At 54.3% G+C, this 16,077-nt stretch overlaps 9 protein-coding genes across 9 annotated transcripts; 5 read left to right on the forward strand and 4 right to left on the reverse strand.

Annotated features, from left to right (window-relative positions):
* Window positions 1-313: 313 nt before the first annotated feature.
* Window positions 314-2,031, reverse strand: CLAFUR5_07874 (MFS transporter prlL; the record flags this gene model as incomplete). The annotated part of the gene is made up of 7 exons (XM_047907022.1): window positions 314-329; window positions 380-1,113; window positions 1,164-1,397; window positions 1,470-1,563; window positions 1,599-1,703; window positions 1,752-1,804; window positions 1,855-2,031. The coding sequence occupies 7 exons, from the start codon at window positions 2,029-2,031 to the stop codon at window positions 314-316; spliced, it is 1,413 nt and encodes a 470-aa protein (XP_047759529.1).
* A 613-nt stretch (window positions 2,032-2,644) lies between these two features.
* CLAFUR5_07875 (Putative 4-hydroxythreonine-4-phosphate dehydrogenase 2) lies at window positions 2,645-3,875 on the forward strand (the record flags this gene model as incomplete). The annotated part of the gene is made up of 3 exons (XM_047907023.1): window positions 2,645-2,716; window positions 2,776-3,296; window positions 3,353-3,875. 3 exons carry the CDS (start codon window positions 2,645-2,647, stop codon window positions 3,873-3,875), a joined length of 1,116 nt encoding a protein of 371 aa, XP_047759530.1.
* Window positions 3,876-4,248: 373 nt separating this feature from the next.
* Window positions 4,249-4,901, forward strand: CLAFUR5_07876 (uncharacterized protein; the record flags this gene model as incomplete). The annotated part of the gene is made up of 2 exons (XM_047907024.1): window positions 4,249-4,322; window positions 4,355-4,901. 2 exons carry the CDS (start codon window positions 4,249-4,251, stop codon window positions 4,899-4,901), a joined length of 621 nt encoding a protein of 206 aa, XP_047759527.1.
* A 13-nt stretch (window positions 4,902-4,914) lies between these two features.
* CLAFUR5_07877 (Transcriptional activator of proteases prtT) lies at window positions 4,915-6,117 on the forward strand (the record flags this gene model as incomplete). The annotated part of the gene is made up of 1 exon (XM_047907025.1): window positions 4,915-6,117. One exon carries the CDS (start codon window positions 4,915-4,917, stop codon window positions 6,115-6,117), a length of 1,203 nt encoding a protein of 400 aa, XP_047759528.1.
* Window positions 6,118-7,267: 1,150 nt separating this feature from the next.
* On the forward strand, window positions 7,268-8,208 carry CLAFUR5_07878 (Hydroxylase/desaturase CTB9; the record flags this gene model as incomplete). The annotated part of the gene is made up of 4 exons (XM_047907026.1): window positions 7,268-7,281; window positions 7,333-7,473; window positions 7,715-7,993; window positions 8,055-8,208. The coding sequence occupies 4 exons, from the start codon at window positions 7,268-7,270 to the stop codon at window positions 8,206-8,208; spliced, it is 588 nt and encodes a 195-aa protein (XP_047759521.1).
* Window positions 8,209-8,358: 150 nt separating this feature from the next.
* On the reverse strand, window positions 8,359-9,705 carry CLAFUR5_07879 (Dothistromin biosynthesis peroxidase dotB; the record flags this gene model as incomplete). The annotated part of the gene is made up of 2 exons (XM_047907027.1): window positions 8,359-9,124; window positions 9,191-9,705. 2 exons carry the CDS (start codon window positions 9,703-9,705, stop codon window positions 8,359-8,361), a joined length of 1,281 nt encoding a protein of 426 aa, XP_047759522.1.
* Window positions 9,706-11,350: 1,645 nt separating this feature from the next.
* CLAFUR5_07880 (G patch domain-containing protein 11) lies at window positions 11,351-12,292 on the reverse strand (the record flags this gene model as incomplete). Its single annotated transcript, XM_047907028.1, has 1 exon — window positions 11,351-12,292. The coding sequence occupies one exon, from the start codon at window positions 12,290-12,292 to the stop codon at window positions 11,351-11,353; it is 942 nt and encodes a 313-aa protein (XP_047759793.1).
* A 785-nt stretch (window positions 12,293-13,077) lies between these two features.
* On the forward strand, window positions 13,078-13,811 carry CLAFUR5_07881 (Minor allergen Cla h 7; the record flags this gene model as incomplete). The annotated part of the gene is made up of 3 exons (XM_047907029.1): window positions 13,078-13,104; window positions 13,164-13,649; window positions 13,710-13,811. 3 exons carry the CDS (start codon window positions 13,078-13,080, stop codon window positions 13,809-13,811), a joined length of 615 nt encoding a protein of 204 aa, XP_047759792.1.
* A 372-nt stretch (window positions 13,812-14,183) lies between these two features.
* CLAFUR5_07882 (Citramalyl-CoA lyase, mitochondrial) lies at window positions 14,184-15,269 on the reverse strand (the record flags this gene model as incomplete). The annotated part of the gene is made up of 2 exons (XM_047907030.1): window positions 14,184-15,097; window positions 15,218-15,269. 2 exons carry the CDS (start codon window positions 15,267-15,269, stop codon window positions 14,184-14,186), a joined length of 966 nt encoding a protein of 321 aa, XP_047759791.1.
* Window positions 15,270-16,077: the final 808 nt, after the last annotated feature.

The following is a 16,077-nucleotide window of genomic DNA, read 5'->3' on the forward strand; positions in this document are numbered from 1 at the left end:
GCTTATTATACGACGACATAGGCGTTAGCGACGAGTATATGTTTGCGAGTTCGCCAACAGGCACGGTGCGGTAGGTCACGTGACCCCAAAACTTGAAAGTTGACCAATCAGAGCGGGCGCCAAGGCTAGTTGAGGGCTGGTATAGAGCTTCACTCCCTCGCTGACGCCTCACCTACGTACTCGCAAGCTCGTACTCCGGTGTGACTAGCGCTCGGTCGCTACGCTTAATAATAGCAGAATGGTCGAGCTTCTTGGCCGGGAACTTGTGGAAGGGGTAAGCAAAGACTAGTGTCCCTACACATAGCATGCCCATTCAAGCGGTGGTTGTACTAGATCGAGTTAGCTCCCCATGACCACTACCACATATCACCTGACTTACCCAAACCCGATCAAATACTTGGGTGAATCATGGCTAGGCCATAAGAAGGAACCATATATCGAAGAGCCATTGCCAATGGCATTGATCAAGGCAATAGCAATCGCGCGCTTTTCAGCTGGATGGCCAAGGACGTGTGAGATCCAGGTCTTGACAAGTGGGGAGCACCCGTAGACCGTGCCGAAGGCGAAGATGGCCAACGCATATCGCGTCATACCATCACTGCAAGCAGTGGTAGCAATAAAGAAGATGAAGCCAAAGCCTGACAGTCCAGCCAAGTCGAGTGGGATGTTCTTGATGCGATCGGCGAGGAAGCAGCTTGAAAGAATGCAGATCACTGCGAAGGCGTAGCTCGGGATTGTATGATCTGTGCTCACATTAGTGAAGTCACGCCATAGGATGAAGTTGAGCTTACATTGAGCGGTATTACCCTCCCAACCGAATGTCTTCACTAGGGACGGCACGAAGTACTGCATCGTCTGGGAACCAGTCCCGAGCACGAACAAGAGACATAAGCACCATGTTCGCCAGTCAGCGCAGGTCATCTTGAACGCTTGCCATTCGCCAATCCGTTCATGAGCTCCTTGTGTGAGGCCAATGCCTTCTATTGCAAGGCGATTGCATGCCAAGACGCGCTCTTCTTCGGTCAGGAACTTGCTTTTGGTCGATGTTGGGAAGTCCGGAAGGATGAAGAAGACCACGACAGCCGCAAGTACTGATGCGAGGCCTTCGAGGATCTGCGAAGATGGTCAGCAACTTGGCTGCAAAGACGAGAGATAGCACTGACGAACAGCCAACGCCAGCCACGAATGCCGGCTGCGCCGTCCATGTAGTCTGTAATGACGCCAGCAAGCAGACCAGACAATGCCCCGGCAACGGCCACGGAGGTATATAACCACGCGAAGCGCGATGTGAGCTCGTACTTCTTGTACCACGACGACAGGTAGAACGTGCATCCTGGAGCGAACCCGGCCTCAAAGATACCGAGAAGGAATCTCATAGCTACTAAGTGCTTGTGGTTCTGTGCTGCACCTATACAGGTCTTGTACAAAGTATTAGCCAAGGTTCCGGCGGTGTATCGTGTGCGACGTACTGCGACGATGCCCCACAGGACACCCAATAGTAGTAGATAGTACGAGGGTTTGACTCGATTCAGGATCATGTTATCTTCATCTTTGTGTGAGCGGCTGTGTAATCACAGGCTGTAGTGTATTGCACTCACGGTACTTCGTAGACCAGATACGAGACGAAGAAGACGAGCACGATAACCGAGTACTGCGTAGAGGTCAATGCGGAGTCGTCTTCCAGCCCGCCAATCTTCGCATGCCTGGATGCTGTTAGCGAGTGTTCGCTGGTATCAGCACAAGGAGCTCACCCAATGTTTGATCGGTCGACATTGCTTAGCAAGTACATCGTCCAGCACGTAGGCTTTGGCTTGTGTCAGTACCTCTAGTAGCAAGAAGACAACTTATACATACCACGAGACGCCAGTCGAGCTTGCGGACTAGTGCCTTCTCTTCTGGGCTACCGGGCATATAGGCTGCTGCAAGCTGTTGCGCATGCTCAATATCGACTTGCACCTTTTCGTTGTGGGTGTCCAGGGAGGATCCGGTCTCCAAGACCTGCTCGATGTGTCCTTCGGCTTTCTTGTCCATGACTTCCACCGTGGCGTGCTGTTGGTTGTGGGGTTGGTAAAGTTATTCGAAAAGTGATGCGGCGGGCACTGGGCAGGGCCACTATAGTCTTATGTGGATCGACCTCATGTTGGTATTGGTTGCTACACCGCAGGCACCGGCAATACACCGTGGCACCGCACGAGTGCACACAGGCCACCGATCCAAGCTCTGCGCGATGCACTACATCTCTCTATGCTGGGCAACGCGAAGCATTGTACCCCATGGGCAATACATGACTTCCCCGCGTTCGAGGTGGAGCTGTGTGTGCCACCTGCTGCCGAACTAGAATATGGATCCTGTCTAATATCGGGTTGATCGGCATATGACCGTAGCAGTCCGACGGCTGAAAGGCCGTGGCACCCTTGATCTCGCCCATCACCCCGGTAGACAATAGCGATCGGAAGCTGCACGGGTTACGGTAAGAAACCGTTTGGCGAAATCGCTTCTGCCTATAAGCACATCGGCAAGCCACTTGGAACTATCTTTTGTCGAGCAAGAGATCTATCATCGCCGCCACGCCTGCTTGCTTACGGCTTATCCTAGAAAACGACCTCTCCGCCCTCTACTGCAACACTTTGAAAGCCATAATCAGATGGCGATACTTCAGCGCCGACTGGCCATGCGTCCAAGGATTGCAGTGACTCTGGGCGACCCAGCAGGTGTGGTGAGTTCAGGTGAAGACATGTAGCAGAACGATGGCTGACACACAGCTCTTGCTTGCAGGGTCCGGAACTCGTGGCGAAGCTGCTCAGAGATCGAACGAACCTGACCAAAGCTAATATAGTGGTACTGGCGGATCGTTCTGAAGTGGGGCTTGCTTCGAAACAGGCCGGTGATACTGTTGTGCCTATTTCAGAAACCGCCAGCCAGGCCGGAGTACAGATCTTGGACGATAACAGTGCTCCAACAACCTCGATCCCGTTGCAGCAAGCGACCGAAGCAGGCGGTGAGCGATGCATACGCCAGCTAAAGCGGGCGCTGGACTTATGGAGAGCCGGGGAGATAGATGGTGTTGGTTTCGCGCCTCTCAACAAAACGTCTCTCAAGAAAGCCGGGATGACCGAAGAAGATGAGCTGAGGTGGTTTGCAAAGCAGCTTGGTTATACCGATACCACGAGCGAGATCAACATCGCTGGACCGCTCTGGACTGCTCGCGTCACGAGCCATGTAGGCATCGAAGAGGTGGCAACGATGGTGACGCAAGAATCTTCGCTGAAGGCAATCGAGCTGCTGCACAGATTAAGGTGATTGAGAAGTCCTGTCCTGATCAGCTCACGTTCACTGACATAACACGCTGTAGATGGGAGTCGGGAATCGAACACCCTCGCCTTGCAGTCTGCGCGCTGAATCCTCACAACGGCGAGAATGGCAACTTTGGCAGGCAAGAGATTGATGCCATTGCGCCAGCAGTGCAAGAAGCCCAGTCAAAAGGAATCGATGTCAAGGGACCATTTCCCTGCGACACAATCTTTTTGAAGCGAGCCGACTTTGACGGCATCGTGACCAAGTATCACGACCAAGGTCAGATTGCCTTGGAGCTGCTGTCCTTTGAAGGTGGGGTCACAGTCCAGGGTGGTCTTCCCATCATCATCTCGACGCCGGCTCATGGTACTGCGTTCGACATTGTGGGAAAGAATGTGGCTAGTGTGGTCAGCATGCAGAAGGCTTTCGATGTGGCGGTGACGATGGCGTCAAGACGCCTGGCGAAGCAGGACCAGCCCGACACAGGTGTGTCATATGCTGCTTCGTTATCGGCGAAGGCATTGGATCTGGAGAAGAGCTTGCCACATGTGTCCGCTGTGGAAGTCGCTTCTTGTTGTTGACGTGCTTAAGGATAGCCTAAAGGAATGAGACGAAATAGATCATCCCAATGTCATCAGGTGACGGGACGACTATTGTTGGAGGTTGATGATCGGTGTTGGTGTTGTTGATAGAAGGAAGACGCGTCTTTATGGGCGTGTCAAATGTGAACTGGAAAGACCCGGCGAAACGCCACAGTCTGTGCTCAACCTTAAAACCATCTCACGCACTTCTTCGACCAAACTTCTTTCTTCCTCCAACTGCTATACATCGACAAGTCACAGACCTTTATGTGAAGCTTGGCCTGCAGATGTCTCCCGTGCTGTGTATACGAGGGTGCATGGCAGCCATGTCACCTGCAACGGCAAAATACCGAACCCCTCTTTCAACCCGGCCATGGCCAAGGCCGGCGTGGAACCCCGACTGCCATCGGTCTTCTCCCTTGTCATCCCTCTATCATCGATCTCTGGGTAAGCACGACACTCACTATGGCTGACTACAGCATCAATACCCATACGGCATCGCAGACCGAAGACGACACGCCACGCAAGCGACAGAAGCTAGCAATCGCAGCACATGATTCCAGCAACGGCAAGACTGCACGCCACAGCAAGTCATGTTCCAACTGTCGCCGGCTCAAGGTCAAATGCGAGGCCGCTGACCAGGCTCACGAATGCTCACGCTGCGCCAGACTAGGTCTGTCGTGTCTCCGCGAAAAGAAGTCATGGATCCACGGCGAAGCGGAGACCGTCCCGATGCAGCTAACAATCATCAAGCTCGGAAGAGCTCTTGAAGACGTGCTTGAGAAGCCGAACATGCCAGCACTGGATTTGTACGCTTCGCCTTCGATCGTGCGGCCTAGAGCGCCTCCGAGAGCCACTCGACCTAACTCGCAAGAGCCGACCGAACGCAAAGAGCGCTCTGTATCTCCAGACCCGATGAGCAGTCTTATTGAAGCTACGCAGCTCAACGGAATGCGAAGTCAGCTTCGTTCTGTAAAGCTCCGGCGCAAAGGAGGCATGCGGCGTAGAGACCATGATTTGATCTGAAAATTTGCTGACCATGACCGCTGCTGACCATCTCCTGTCAGTGTTTCAACAGAAGCAGTCACAGTATCTCATATCTGCAACTATCTCGCCGCAGGCCACTGTGGAGTCGTTGAGAGCGTCCTCAACTGTACTGTTCACAGCAGTGATGCTGGTCGCAGCCTTACTCGTACCTGGCAAGGAAGCACTGCACGAGACTTGTCACGGCAATTTCATGGGCTTGGTCTCTTCGGTGATGTTCGATCGTGTCCATACTCTTGATGACATCCGCGGACTTTGCATCGCGGCTCTCTGGGAACCTTGCCTGAGCTGGAAGCTTTCGGGGTTGTGCATACGCATGGCAACAGAACTAAACCTTCATCATGCCTTCCACTCAGCTTTCCATGAGATCTCAATGAGCCAAGAGGATCGAAAGGAGCAGCTGGAACGTGCCCGACTATGGTATCTACTCTATGTTCTGGACCATCGAAGCAGCATCGCATATGGACGACCGCCCGTGATGTCGGAGCTCAGACCCATCAAGGAATTTGAGATGCTTCTCACCTCAGATCTTTGCACCAACTCAGATAGAGCTCTGATCGCTGAGTTGACAGGCCTCGTGGCTCTCAGCAGAGCCTTCGATACGTTCGGCCTTGAGCCCAGGCGTGCTATGACGGGAGACGAAGCCGCTGTACTCGATCATTCGAGGTTTGCAGACAACATACAGACCTGGAGAGACAGGTGGAATGGTCTGAGGGCGATGGACCAGTCAAACGCTACATTGCACCTACTGCGAAGTGTAGAGTTACAGTACCACTTCAGCAATCTCGTACTAAACTCTCTCGTTCTACGCGGACGATCTTTGCAGGAGATCAACGCTCTCCCAGCGAGTCTGCGCCCTTTGGCGCTCAAAGCAGTCGAAGCGGCGCACATGGTCCTTCAACATTTTCTGGACAATCCCACGTATGCCGATGAGATCGCGGGCATGCCTCTGTACTTGCATTCCATCATCCCTTTCTCGGTGGTCTTCCTGATGAAGCTGGCACGACGATGGAATGCGATCGGAATCACCATCGATGCTCCTCAACGAACGTTTCATCTCATCGAGCGTGTCATTCGTCTGTTGCAGAACTGTCAAGTGGGCTCAGACCACATGATCTACTCTATGGCAAAAGGCTTTGATAGGATGTTCAGGCGTGTCAAATGTAGTGACGACGTCGGCACCTCCTCGACACAATAACAGAGGATCAACCTGCAAGACAGTGTGCTCACTGCTCCGAGCGACTCACATACATCGAACCCTCGCCGCAATGAGACTGTAGTTGAAGGCGCTCCAGACAACAGACTAGTAGAGGAGTCGATGCTGCCTCCCGGGACAGCCGGCGGTGTTGTTACTGACTTCACGTTCGAATGGGGTCTGCAAGACGAGGAGTTGTGGTCGCTGGGAATGGGTTTCGACCTCTTGGAGCCTTTGGGTTCGGGCATGCATGCTACCGAGTTTGTGTCCGGGGGTATTGTCTGGACGTGAGTCAATTGTAACATGCAAGACTGCTCGCCATACTGAGAACGGCAAGCGGCTGACAGGCTGAGAGATGTCAAGTGGCGTGGATCAGTCAACCGCATACGAGTGACAGTCGACAGGAATGCGAGCTGCATTGAACTGCACGATCCGAGGGGAAGACCTTGAAAGCATCCAACACACCTGTTCGATGCGTTGGCTGCTGACGACTGTCTCGCAGTCCAATGTCACATTACAGGCCGGTGAGAAATTTCGAGACCTAATCCCATCAAGCCAGTATGTGCATTGTGGGACCATGCATCAGCGTCGCGAACTTCGTTGCTCGTGACGGCTACGAAAGCGAGGACCCGAGACCATCATCAAGCACGAAACAGTGCCGCTTGGTGTTCTGCTTTGCAAGCACCTATCCTGGCAGGCAAGCTCACGCTGTAAGCTCTAGGGGTCTTTAGGTCCAGATGCTTGTAAAAGCCAAAGCTCGATTCTGGACGGATGTCAGCGGTCAGCGACATGCCCTACTTCACAGCTGCAACATCCTGATCTATGCAACTTATATGAGAGCTGACTTCTCCCCGTTCCCGGAGCCACCGCGTATCTCCACAAGGCAGCAGCACCACAATCGATCGACACGAGCATACAGTACTTCCTCTCGCCGGAGGACGGCGGCGGTCCCACCTCGTACTACATTGGAACTGTAGGAGCTAGACGGCGCACATTCGATTCGCACGCTGTCAAGATCACTAATCTCCGGGGCAAAGAGGAATTCTTCTCTCTCGACACCCATGGCTTCGAGCTGGCCCGCTACCCAACCACCGAGAAAGACTTCGGGGATGAAGAAGTGATCCGAGAGCGATACTACCGCGAGGTCGAGAAGATGCTGAAAGAGCTGTAAGACCCATTGTCTCCGGTAACTCTACCCCATTGCTAAGCAGCGGCCAGGACTGGTGCGAGTCATGTGTACGTCTTCTCGCATGTTGTTCGTAAGGATTCGCATCGGGAGGCTTTAGATATGCCCAAGGAGCTCAGGGACGATGAGCCGATACCACTTGCAACACCAGCAATGTTTGCGCACATCGATTAGTCCTACGATGGCGCCACTCGGACCGTCAATACTGTCGCCGGACGTGACAAGGTCGGCACTGATGTTGCAGGTCTAACCAAGAACCATCGCTGGGGCATTACCAACGCTTGGTCTGTAAACAACCTCTGATTCCTTATACCTTAATAAAGCATCAAAAGGCGCCCTCTCAAGCCAGACACCCGCGAACCCCTAGCAGATCAACGCTTTCATCTTCATCACATGCCTCAGCGCTGTCAACAGCTCCATCTACATCGGCTCCCGTACCGTGCTCTGCACAGTCTGCGATGCCCGCACAGTGCCCGATTCAGACCTACGTGAGATCACGCTCAAGATTCCCACGCAGCTCCCCGCCAATTACTATACACTGCGTACAGGCATACCCAACAGTCCCTACGGGCCCGAAAAGGACGATCTGACGAGGGAGAAGCCCAATCAGAAGCTCTGGCAGGTGGCGGCTAACCCGGGACATAAGTGGTACTGGCCGAGTGGTATGAAGCAGGATGAGGTCCTGTTGATCAAGTGAGTGCTGGTAGTGAGGGGTGCGACTTGAGGAGGGAATGCTAATGTTCGTTCTTGATAGGTGTTTTGACTCCAGGACGGATGTCGCAAGACGTGCACCGCATTGCGCCATTCAGACGCCGATGGATCAGGGTCCACCTGGAGAGAGCATTGAAGTGAGGTGCCTCGTGGTTTGGGAGGATCAGGTGCCGAATGACGAGAGAGCAATGCTGTAGACGGATGGTAAGTGTAAGCGGAGTCGATCACAATGAAAATGAAACGAGTGATGATGTTCACGTTCTAGTAATTGTCTGCGCCCGATGAAGGCCGACGGTTCATGGTATCATAATAAAGTTATGTATACAAGAAAGTATCTGGCAACACTTCTACTTCGTAATGCCATCCTGTGTCGACTTCTGGTAACCTGGGAACCTCTCAAGCTGGGCCTCATCAATGCTCGTAAGCTGTGGGCATGCAAGCGCGCTCGTGAGCGAACCGAGAGCGCTCGTGAGCTGGGTAAGAGGACCAAGCAGAATATCAGGCTTAGCCTGGACGGCAAACTGCATGGCAAAGCAAGCGAAGTTGTTACCCTGTGCCAAGCTAGCAGAGTTGAACAGACCACCGCTCAGATCCGAGACGTCAACGCCGGAGAACGAGTCCTTGGTACCAGTGTTACCGCCAACGTTGAAGAACTTGGGGTAGATAGCGCCGGCAGCAGCGGCGTCTGCGAGGAAGTAGGTCGACTCGTATGGAGCGGTGAGGGAGCGACGATACCAGTTAAGAGGGATGCGCTCCTGGCCTTGGTTGGCGACGAAGCTGCCGGACTCGCCAGTGATGCCGAACCAGTCCTTGATGACGTCGTAGCTGAGCTCACCCACTGGATTCTCTGCGGAGTGGTTTGCCATGAAGCGGTAGATGAACGTGTAGGCAGCAGGCTGGACGAGCACGCCGGTGAAGGGGCCGTTAAAGAAGTAGGGGTTGTTCTTAATTTGGGTGTCGAAGCGGTTTGAGCGGTGCTTGGCTAGGGTGTTGAGGTCGACGAAGCCGCCTGGGGATATGTCGATGAGTTGTTGGAATTGGTCGACCATGGTCTCGTAGTTGTTGCCGCTCTCGTAGAGATCAGGCTTCGTTGGGGATGCATCTGACTCGTACCTATAAAGGGAAACAGGTTAGTCATGCTGGAAACCACGTAGTAGAGGCAAAACTTCTTGTACGTACTTGTTATGCGAGCCAGTCAAGCCGTTGCCGCGACCGAGCAAAGCAAGTCCGCCGACTGATGCCGGTGGTGGGCCACCAATGGACCAGGCGGTGCCTGAGCCATCGAGCACTGCACCGAGGACAGCCAGGAATGCTGCGAGGATAGGTCCCATACCGACGACATTTGTTGTCACGTCGATGAACTGGGTAATCGTCGCATAACCGCTCTTTGGGAGGAAGCCATGGTTGGCAAAGGCGTTCAGGCCAGGGCATGGACCTCTGATGTCGTTAGGTCCTGGAGCCGTGTACTCGTGACCGCTTCCTGGTCCAACATCGATGAGTTGGCTCTCGGAGAAGGTGGGGTTGGCCTCGAAGAGAGCAGTGGCAGAGTCGGCGGAGAGCTGTCGCTCAGCGAGGATCTCTGCGGTCCGTGCCTGGACGGCAGGGTCGTTCTGAAGAGCCTCGTACACCGCAGCTGGGAAGGCAGATGCCAGTGGTGCCAGCGCAAGGAGCGCTTGAGTTGTTGTGAACTTCATGATGACTTGTGAAGTGAGGTGTAGGTTGAGGTTGTTCACGTTCTAGATCAGGACGTTGTGCAACGTCCTTTTGCAGTTATATACATCTGGGGTGTAGCGCCTCTGTGTGCGAACGCTCAGCCTGTTCTGGTCATGATCTAGGCGATCCAAACATTGGTACGAAGAAAGTTCCTCGGTCAGATTAGCTGTCCAATCTGCGCTGCGATGTTAATCAACGCCATCCAGTAAACATCTCGAGTTTGTCCATAGCGCAGCGGGGACGAGACAAGTATCTTCGCATCAGGGAAAGTCGGAGGAGCTTGCATTACTCGGGAGCTGATCGACCTCGACAGCGCCACCTGCTCATTGTCTTGTCCTGCCGGAAGAAGTAATTGTCTGCAGATCTTTCCCCGCAGGGACTGGTTAAGCATAACGTTTAACTGACGGTGGCGTACGATGCTCGCAATCCTGTCGGTCGTCCACCAGTCGTAGCGAGCTGTGGGGCCGCGACTTTGATACTTGTGATACCATCGCAGGAAGTCGGCATAGCCTTCCAAGCCACGTGAAGCCACAACAGCATGACTTTCTGGTACGGCGGAAGATCTTCCAATCACAAGCAGCTGATTACTGAGGGGCACTTGCATTTGGAGTGAGACGGGATCCTCCATATTGGCAACAACACCTCACGACGCCATAGTTCCGGCTGTCATTTTGCGGTTGTGTCATTGTCGCGGTGGCTTGCAGAGGGGACAAGCCACCAAGCCATACTGCAACACTGTGACGAGGTGTTGCCGACGTCATGAGACCTATCGCTTGCGAGACGCAGAGCGTCCAAGTCACCATGTTGCGGGATCGTTGCTGTGGTGTGCTGTCATGCTGCTTCCTTGCGGTGTGCTGAACACCGGTTCCATGGAGCAGGTGACGGACATGCGATCGCACAGTTGCGCAGTCGCGTGCTCGCATGAGCGGCGCTGAGCTACGTAGAGATATGCCGGGTTTGCCACAGCTAGAGCCGCACTACCCCAGTGACTACTGCTTGACGATGGGGTAGCATGAAATCTCGCTGAGCGACCCTGAAAGTAGTCGCAAGTGTGAGCCGGATCTGCGTGCAGTGGCAGGTGTCAAACGATACATCCTCAACTGTTTCGGACGTAACTAGCTTTCTGCTAACCAGGTAACAGTCCAGACCCTCAACAACCTCGATGCTTCGGGGCCCTGGGGAAGAATGCCATGTTCGCTCTGCTGAAAGTTCAACGAGCAGGTGCGCTGCTGCAAGGAGAACCTGCTGTGCATGCTCTCCTCGCTATTGATTCTGGTGCGCTTTGCTCTTGCGTCGGTGGTCTCGATTCTCAACCGGAAGATATGCACCAAAATGTTCATCAGGATGGATGTTTCCGGAAGCAAGGCAGGCGTCAAGCGTTAGTGGGCCCGACGAATCTGACCTGGGGAAAGCTCGCGTCCACATTACTGAAGGGCGAGGGCGAGATGGGCGCTCCACCCGCAAGTTGACCAGTATGCATACCTCCACTGTTTCGAGCCTCAAGCATCACGTTGCGTGTGTCGAGCAGGACGACATCAGCCGCAGGGGCAAGTCGTGCTCAGAGGCATCTCCTCGCGCTCACCCAGCACCCAGCATCCCAGTGGTCTGTCGTACCAGCAGTGCACATCAACCATGCTCATCCTCCGTCAAGCCAGGACAATCCTCCATCCCAGCATCTGGATAGCGATACTTGCACCAGAAGCAGTAATGATACTTCTCTCTCAGATGTGCAAGAATCCTCTCAAGCCGCTCACCAACCAGAAGTGCTTCGACCTCTTCCAGCTCGGGATCTTCTTCATCAAGATCCTCCTCGACTTCAGTGCCAAAAGCTAGCTTATCGTCCTTATCAGCATCGGGATCATCGTAGTCCGCACGTTTGGAAAGACTCTGTGCCAAGTCGAAACGCATGCGTCTTTCACGTTCCTTCTCGAGTCGTGACTTTGCAAGTGGGCGCCAGAGAATGTTGATGGATCGTAAGGGTGGGTTCTTCCTTCCGGGTGGTGTTGAGTCTGCAGTGGCGGTGCTGGGGTTGTTGGTAGTGGCGTCAGATGCTGACCTGGGTACGCCGTCTTCCTCGAAGCCTTCCAAGAGTCGCATAGCAGACCACCATTGACCTTCCTGCCGCCTCTCCTCCCTCTCTGTGCGGCTTCGCTCCCGATACTCGGATTCAGTCAACTTGGTTCGCTTGACCTGATCCTGCACGGCTTCAGCTGCTTCGCGGACTTTGCGCTTCTTCTCGCTTTCCATTCCGATACCACCTCGATCATCCTTCATGTTGATCTCGATTGGTCTCGTCCTAGCCCCCTCCGTTTTGCCCAAGGCACCGCCTTTGAAGCCCATTTTCGCCATCATTTTCGCACCCTTGTTCGATGTATCGAGCTCGGTGGCAAGTGCTTGCTCGCGTTTTTCACGCGCTTCCTCTTCACGCTCTGCTTTGGACTTGGTCTTACCTCGCTCGGCGGCTTCACGCTTGAGACGTGCTGTACGCTGCAGAGAAGTTTCTTTGGCGGTAGGCGCCGCATCAAAGGTCATATTGAGGTAGTCATCTTCATCGTCGTCGGCCGCCATTATCACGACCAAGCCGCCTGGTGTCGACGAGTTGATAGAGTGATATGACGTCTCTTGTTGGTGCTCAAACCGCAAGATGTTGTTACCGTGTTGCGCTTGCTATTGAGGTCACAGATTGAAACCCGGCTTGTGATCAGCCGGACCCGAATATCTGCCAGGCTTGGCAGTTGTTTGCAGCATCCGGTCGCTAGCCGGTCATCCTCGACCTTCTTTCCTGCCCTACTGTACCACGCCTACATCAGCCCTTGGCTATCGCGAGTCACATCAATTCTCGCAGCAGCGCCTTCGTGTCAGCAACTTAGCTCCGGCACCTCCAGCAAAGGAAGACGATCGGCAATATCGCCGAAGAGAAAGAATACCTTCGCCGACAATTCCGCGGGTCGAAGACGTGATCTCGACGTGATTAGTCCTCCTTCTCCACCTCGACCTGCAGCTCCAGCACCATTTCCAATCCTTAGAAAGCCATTTAGCCCTCTTATGCAGCCGGCAATGAATCGGTCAATCGCTTTCTGCCCTCTTCCGGACAGCGCTACCCCTACTTTGAATCAAAGAATGGCCAGCTAATTGCCTGACGTGGTATGGTCTCGAGACGCAGTACCCAGCCCCCAGGCATTGGAAATCGCTGGACCAGCAGCTCAAGCTCGCAGGCGCGTATTCTCGTGTTGATGTGCTGATGCAGATCCAGATGGTGGGAGAAGGTTAAGAAGGCCTCATGCCCTTGTAAGACTGATTGAGTCCTTTTCGTTCCCACACAGTTTGTCCTGACGAATTCTCTCTTACTCAAAATGGCACCAAAGATCGCAATCGTTTTCGTATGTCGAGCTGTGCTATGCTGCGCTGCCAGAACCTCCCACTGACATTGTATACCCAGTACTCAACATGGGGCCACATTCGCCAGCTGGCGGAGGCCGAAGCTGAAGGCATCCGCGCCGCAGGCGGCCAAGTCGACCTCTACCAGATCAAGGAAACTCTCCCACAAGAGGTCCTGACCGCCATGCACGCACCTCCGCAGGACTCCGCCATCCCATTCGCCGACCCAAAGACTCTCGAGCAATACGATGCCTTCCTCTTCGGCATCCCAACCAGATACGGTAACTTCCCAGCACAGTGGAAGGCCTTCTGGGACTCGACCGGTGGCCAGTGGCAGAGCGGTGCGTACTGGGGCAAGTACGCTGGTCTCTTCGTCTCGACTGCCTCGCTTGGTGGTGGCCAGGAAAGCACGGCTATTGCTGCCATGAGCACATTTGCTCACCATGGTTTCATCTATGTTCCTCTGGGGTACAAGACTACGTTCGCTCTCTTGGCAAACCTCGATGAGGTCCGTGGTGGAACTCCGTGGGGTGCTGGTACTTTTGCTGTAAGTTCGAGCAATATCGCAATGGGACACCTTACGGCATGCTGACATTCTGACTTACAGGCCGGCGACGGATCCCGCCAACCAACCAAGAACGAACTCGAGCTTGCCCGCAAGCAAGGTGAGGCCTTCTACGGCCACGTCTCCAAGGTCAACTTCGCGTGACTGGATGGCAGTGCCGCTGGAAAACAACAAGAGAAGGCCGCAGCGAGTAGTGGACAAACAATTGGAGCGGCTGCTGCTGGCGCAAGTGCTACGAGCACCACCACCAAGCCTGAAGCGAAGACCCAGGCACCGCAGCAGACGACCTCTGCGCCTCAAGAGAAGGATAAGGATGATGGCAAGGGACCATGTGGGTTGCCTTTCAAGTGTACAGTTGCTTAGAGATACCTCCCAGATCGTTTAGATGGAATGCAAGAGTAATGTCATCACGGATCGTTGAAGCATGAATGCTGCTTCTCATATCGTCTACTGTCATTGGTGCTGATCCCGACCGCCACCACCAGCGTCCTGTACAACTTTCCCGCTTTAACCACTTCACTGCGGCTCCTCGTCCTTAAACCTCTCCTTCAACGCCGCAACATCAAACCCACAAACCTCCGCCCTCGCCACAATAGCCTTCGCCTTCCCCACCACCGGCACATCAATCATCTTCCCATCCAACGTCCACGCCCCCCTCCCCTGCCTATCCGCCTTCTCATCACAAACCACCACCCTCACCGCCCACTCCGCCTCCTTCTCCCCCGGGCTAAAAACCTCCTGCACAACCCCGACCTGATCGGGATGAATGCACTGCTTCCCATTAAACCCAAACCGCTTCCCATTCTCAGACTCCTCCCTGAGTTGCCGCTTCCCTTCCTCGCCGCGGAACGTCGTGGACACGAGGTCGATGGTGCTGGGGAGGTTGTGGGCGCGCGCGGCGGTCACGATGGCGGAGCGGGCGTAGAGGAATTCGTGCAGGGAGGGGGTCCGGGTTAGGGAGAGGTCCATGGCGAAGTCTTCGGCGGCGAAGGTTAGGCCGGAGAGGTAGGGGGATGCGGCGCAGATGGAGTTGAGATTCATTACGCTTCGGGCGGATTCTACTAAGGCGACGATCTTGATGGGGTTCGTTGAGCCAGCGGAATGGCGTTCGGGAAGGATTTGTCGAAGCACGTCCGTGACGAAGTGGAGATCTTTGGGGGCGTCGACTTTGGGGACGACGATGGCGTCGAGGTTCTTGCCTTTCAGGATCGTGGTTAGGTCGTCTAAGGCGTAGCCAGAGTCCACGGCGTTGATCCGGACGGCTTGTTCGCGGATTCCTGGGGCGCGGTCACGGTTCAGGATTTCGAGGACGTTCTGGCGGCCTTCGGGCTTTTTGCTGGGGGTTACGGAGTCTTCGAGGTCGTAGGCGATGGAGTCGACGGCTGCTATGCCCCGGGACTTTTCGAGGAAGCGCATGGAGGAGCCGGGGACTGGGAGGTGTTAGTGGTGGTGATGAGGAGGTTTGATGAGGATTGTTGACACGGGTTTGGAGACAGTGTGACAAGGTCGTTCTTGACAATGTATGTCTTCGTGGCATGAGGAGTACTGACCATATAGCTGTGCCCGACGGATGGTCTGCTTTGCAACGTTTGTGGCTGCCATCGTGGGGGTCCTTTTCGATGACTATGATCTTCTTCTGTGCTCTCTATGGCCTGACACTTCTCTTCAAATGGTTCACAGTAGTTCTGAGCAGTACCTGCTGCAGGTGGAAGTGCAGGAGATGTTGTTGCTCCATCGTCATCTGGATGCTCCATCGTCATCTGGATGCTCCATTGAAGCCGAAGTTATTTCCGGATCTAGATCGGTTCCGCTCTAGCGCCGAACAGGGATCACAGTCGAGCAAGAACGAAACACTTTTCTTCTACGGCAACACCGTCTCATCAGCTCGCGAACGAAGGATCCGTGGACCTCGCCACATTCATGTCCAGACCCACGCCTTATATGTATCTGACACCATCCTCGTTCATTCGGCAGGCAGCCAGCACGAAGCCCGATGCTCGAACGAATACCAACATCAGAGCCTCGCTCGATGACCCAGGACTGTAACAAAGCGGCGATTGTCTTGCTAGAGGGTCTCAGTGACTTGGCGACGAAGGCGTTCAATACGTAGTCTGCAGCTACAAGCATGGCTGCGGTTCCCGTAAAGACATCTCCACCGACGATGTCAGACAAGCAATGTTCGCTTCCGGTTGACGACATATCAGCCTTTCTCCGTTTTGCTGCTTGCGAACATGCCTCTTGATTCAAACTTTCCAGCAACTTTCCAGCTCTATCAACATGGATGGACTTGAAACGCCGCTGAGAATGACTACCGCGTCAGGCTTGACCAGCGTGGTGCTGAAGTTCGGCTACACTGATGCTGTATGCTACTACAACTTCAAAACGTTCGGGTGAATGGACTGAGAATTGA

Source organism: Fulvia fulva, chromosome 3 (assembly GCF_020509005.1).
Source record: "Fulvia fulva chromosome 3, complete sequence".
NCBI classification, from domain to species: domain Eukaryota; kingdom Fungi; phylum Ascomycota; class Dothideomycetes; order Mycosphaerellales; family Mycosphaerellaceae; genus Fulvia; species Fulvia fulva.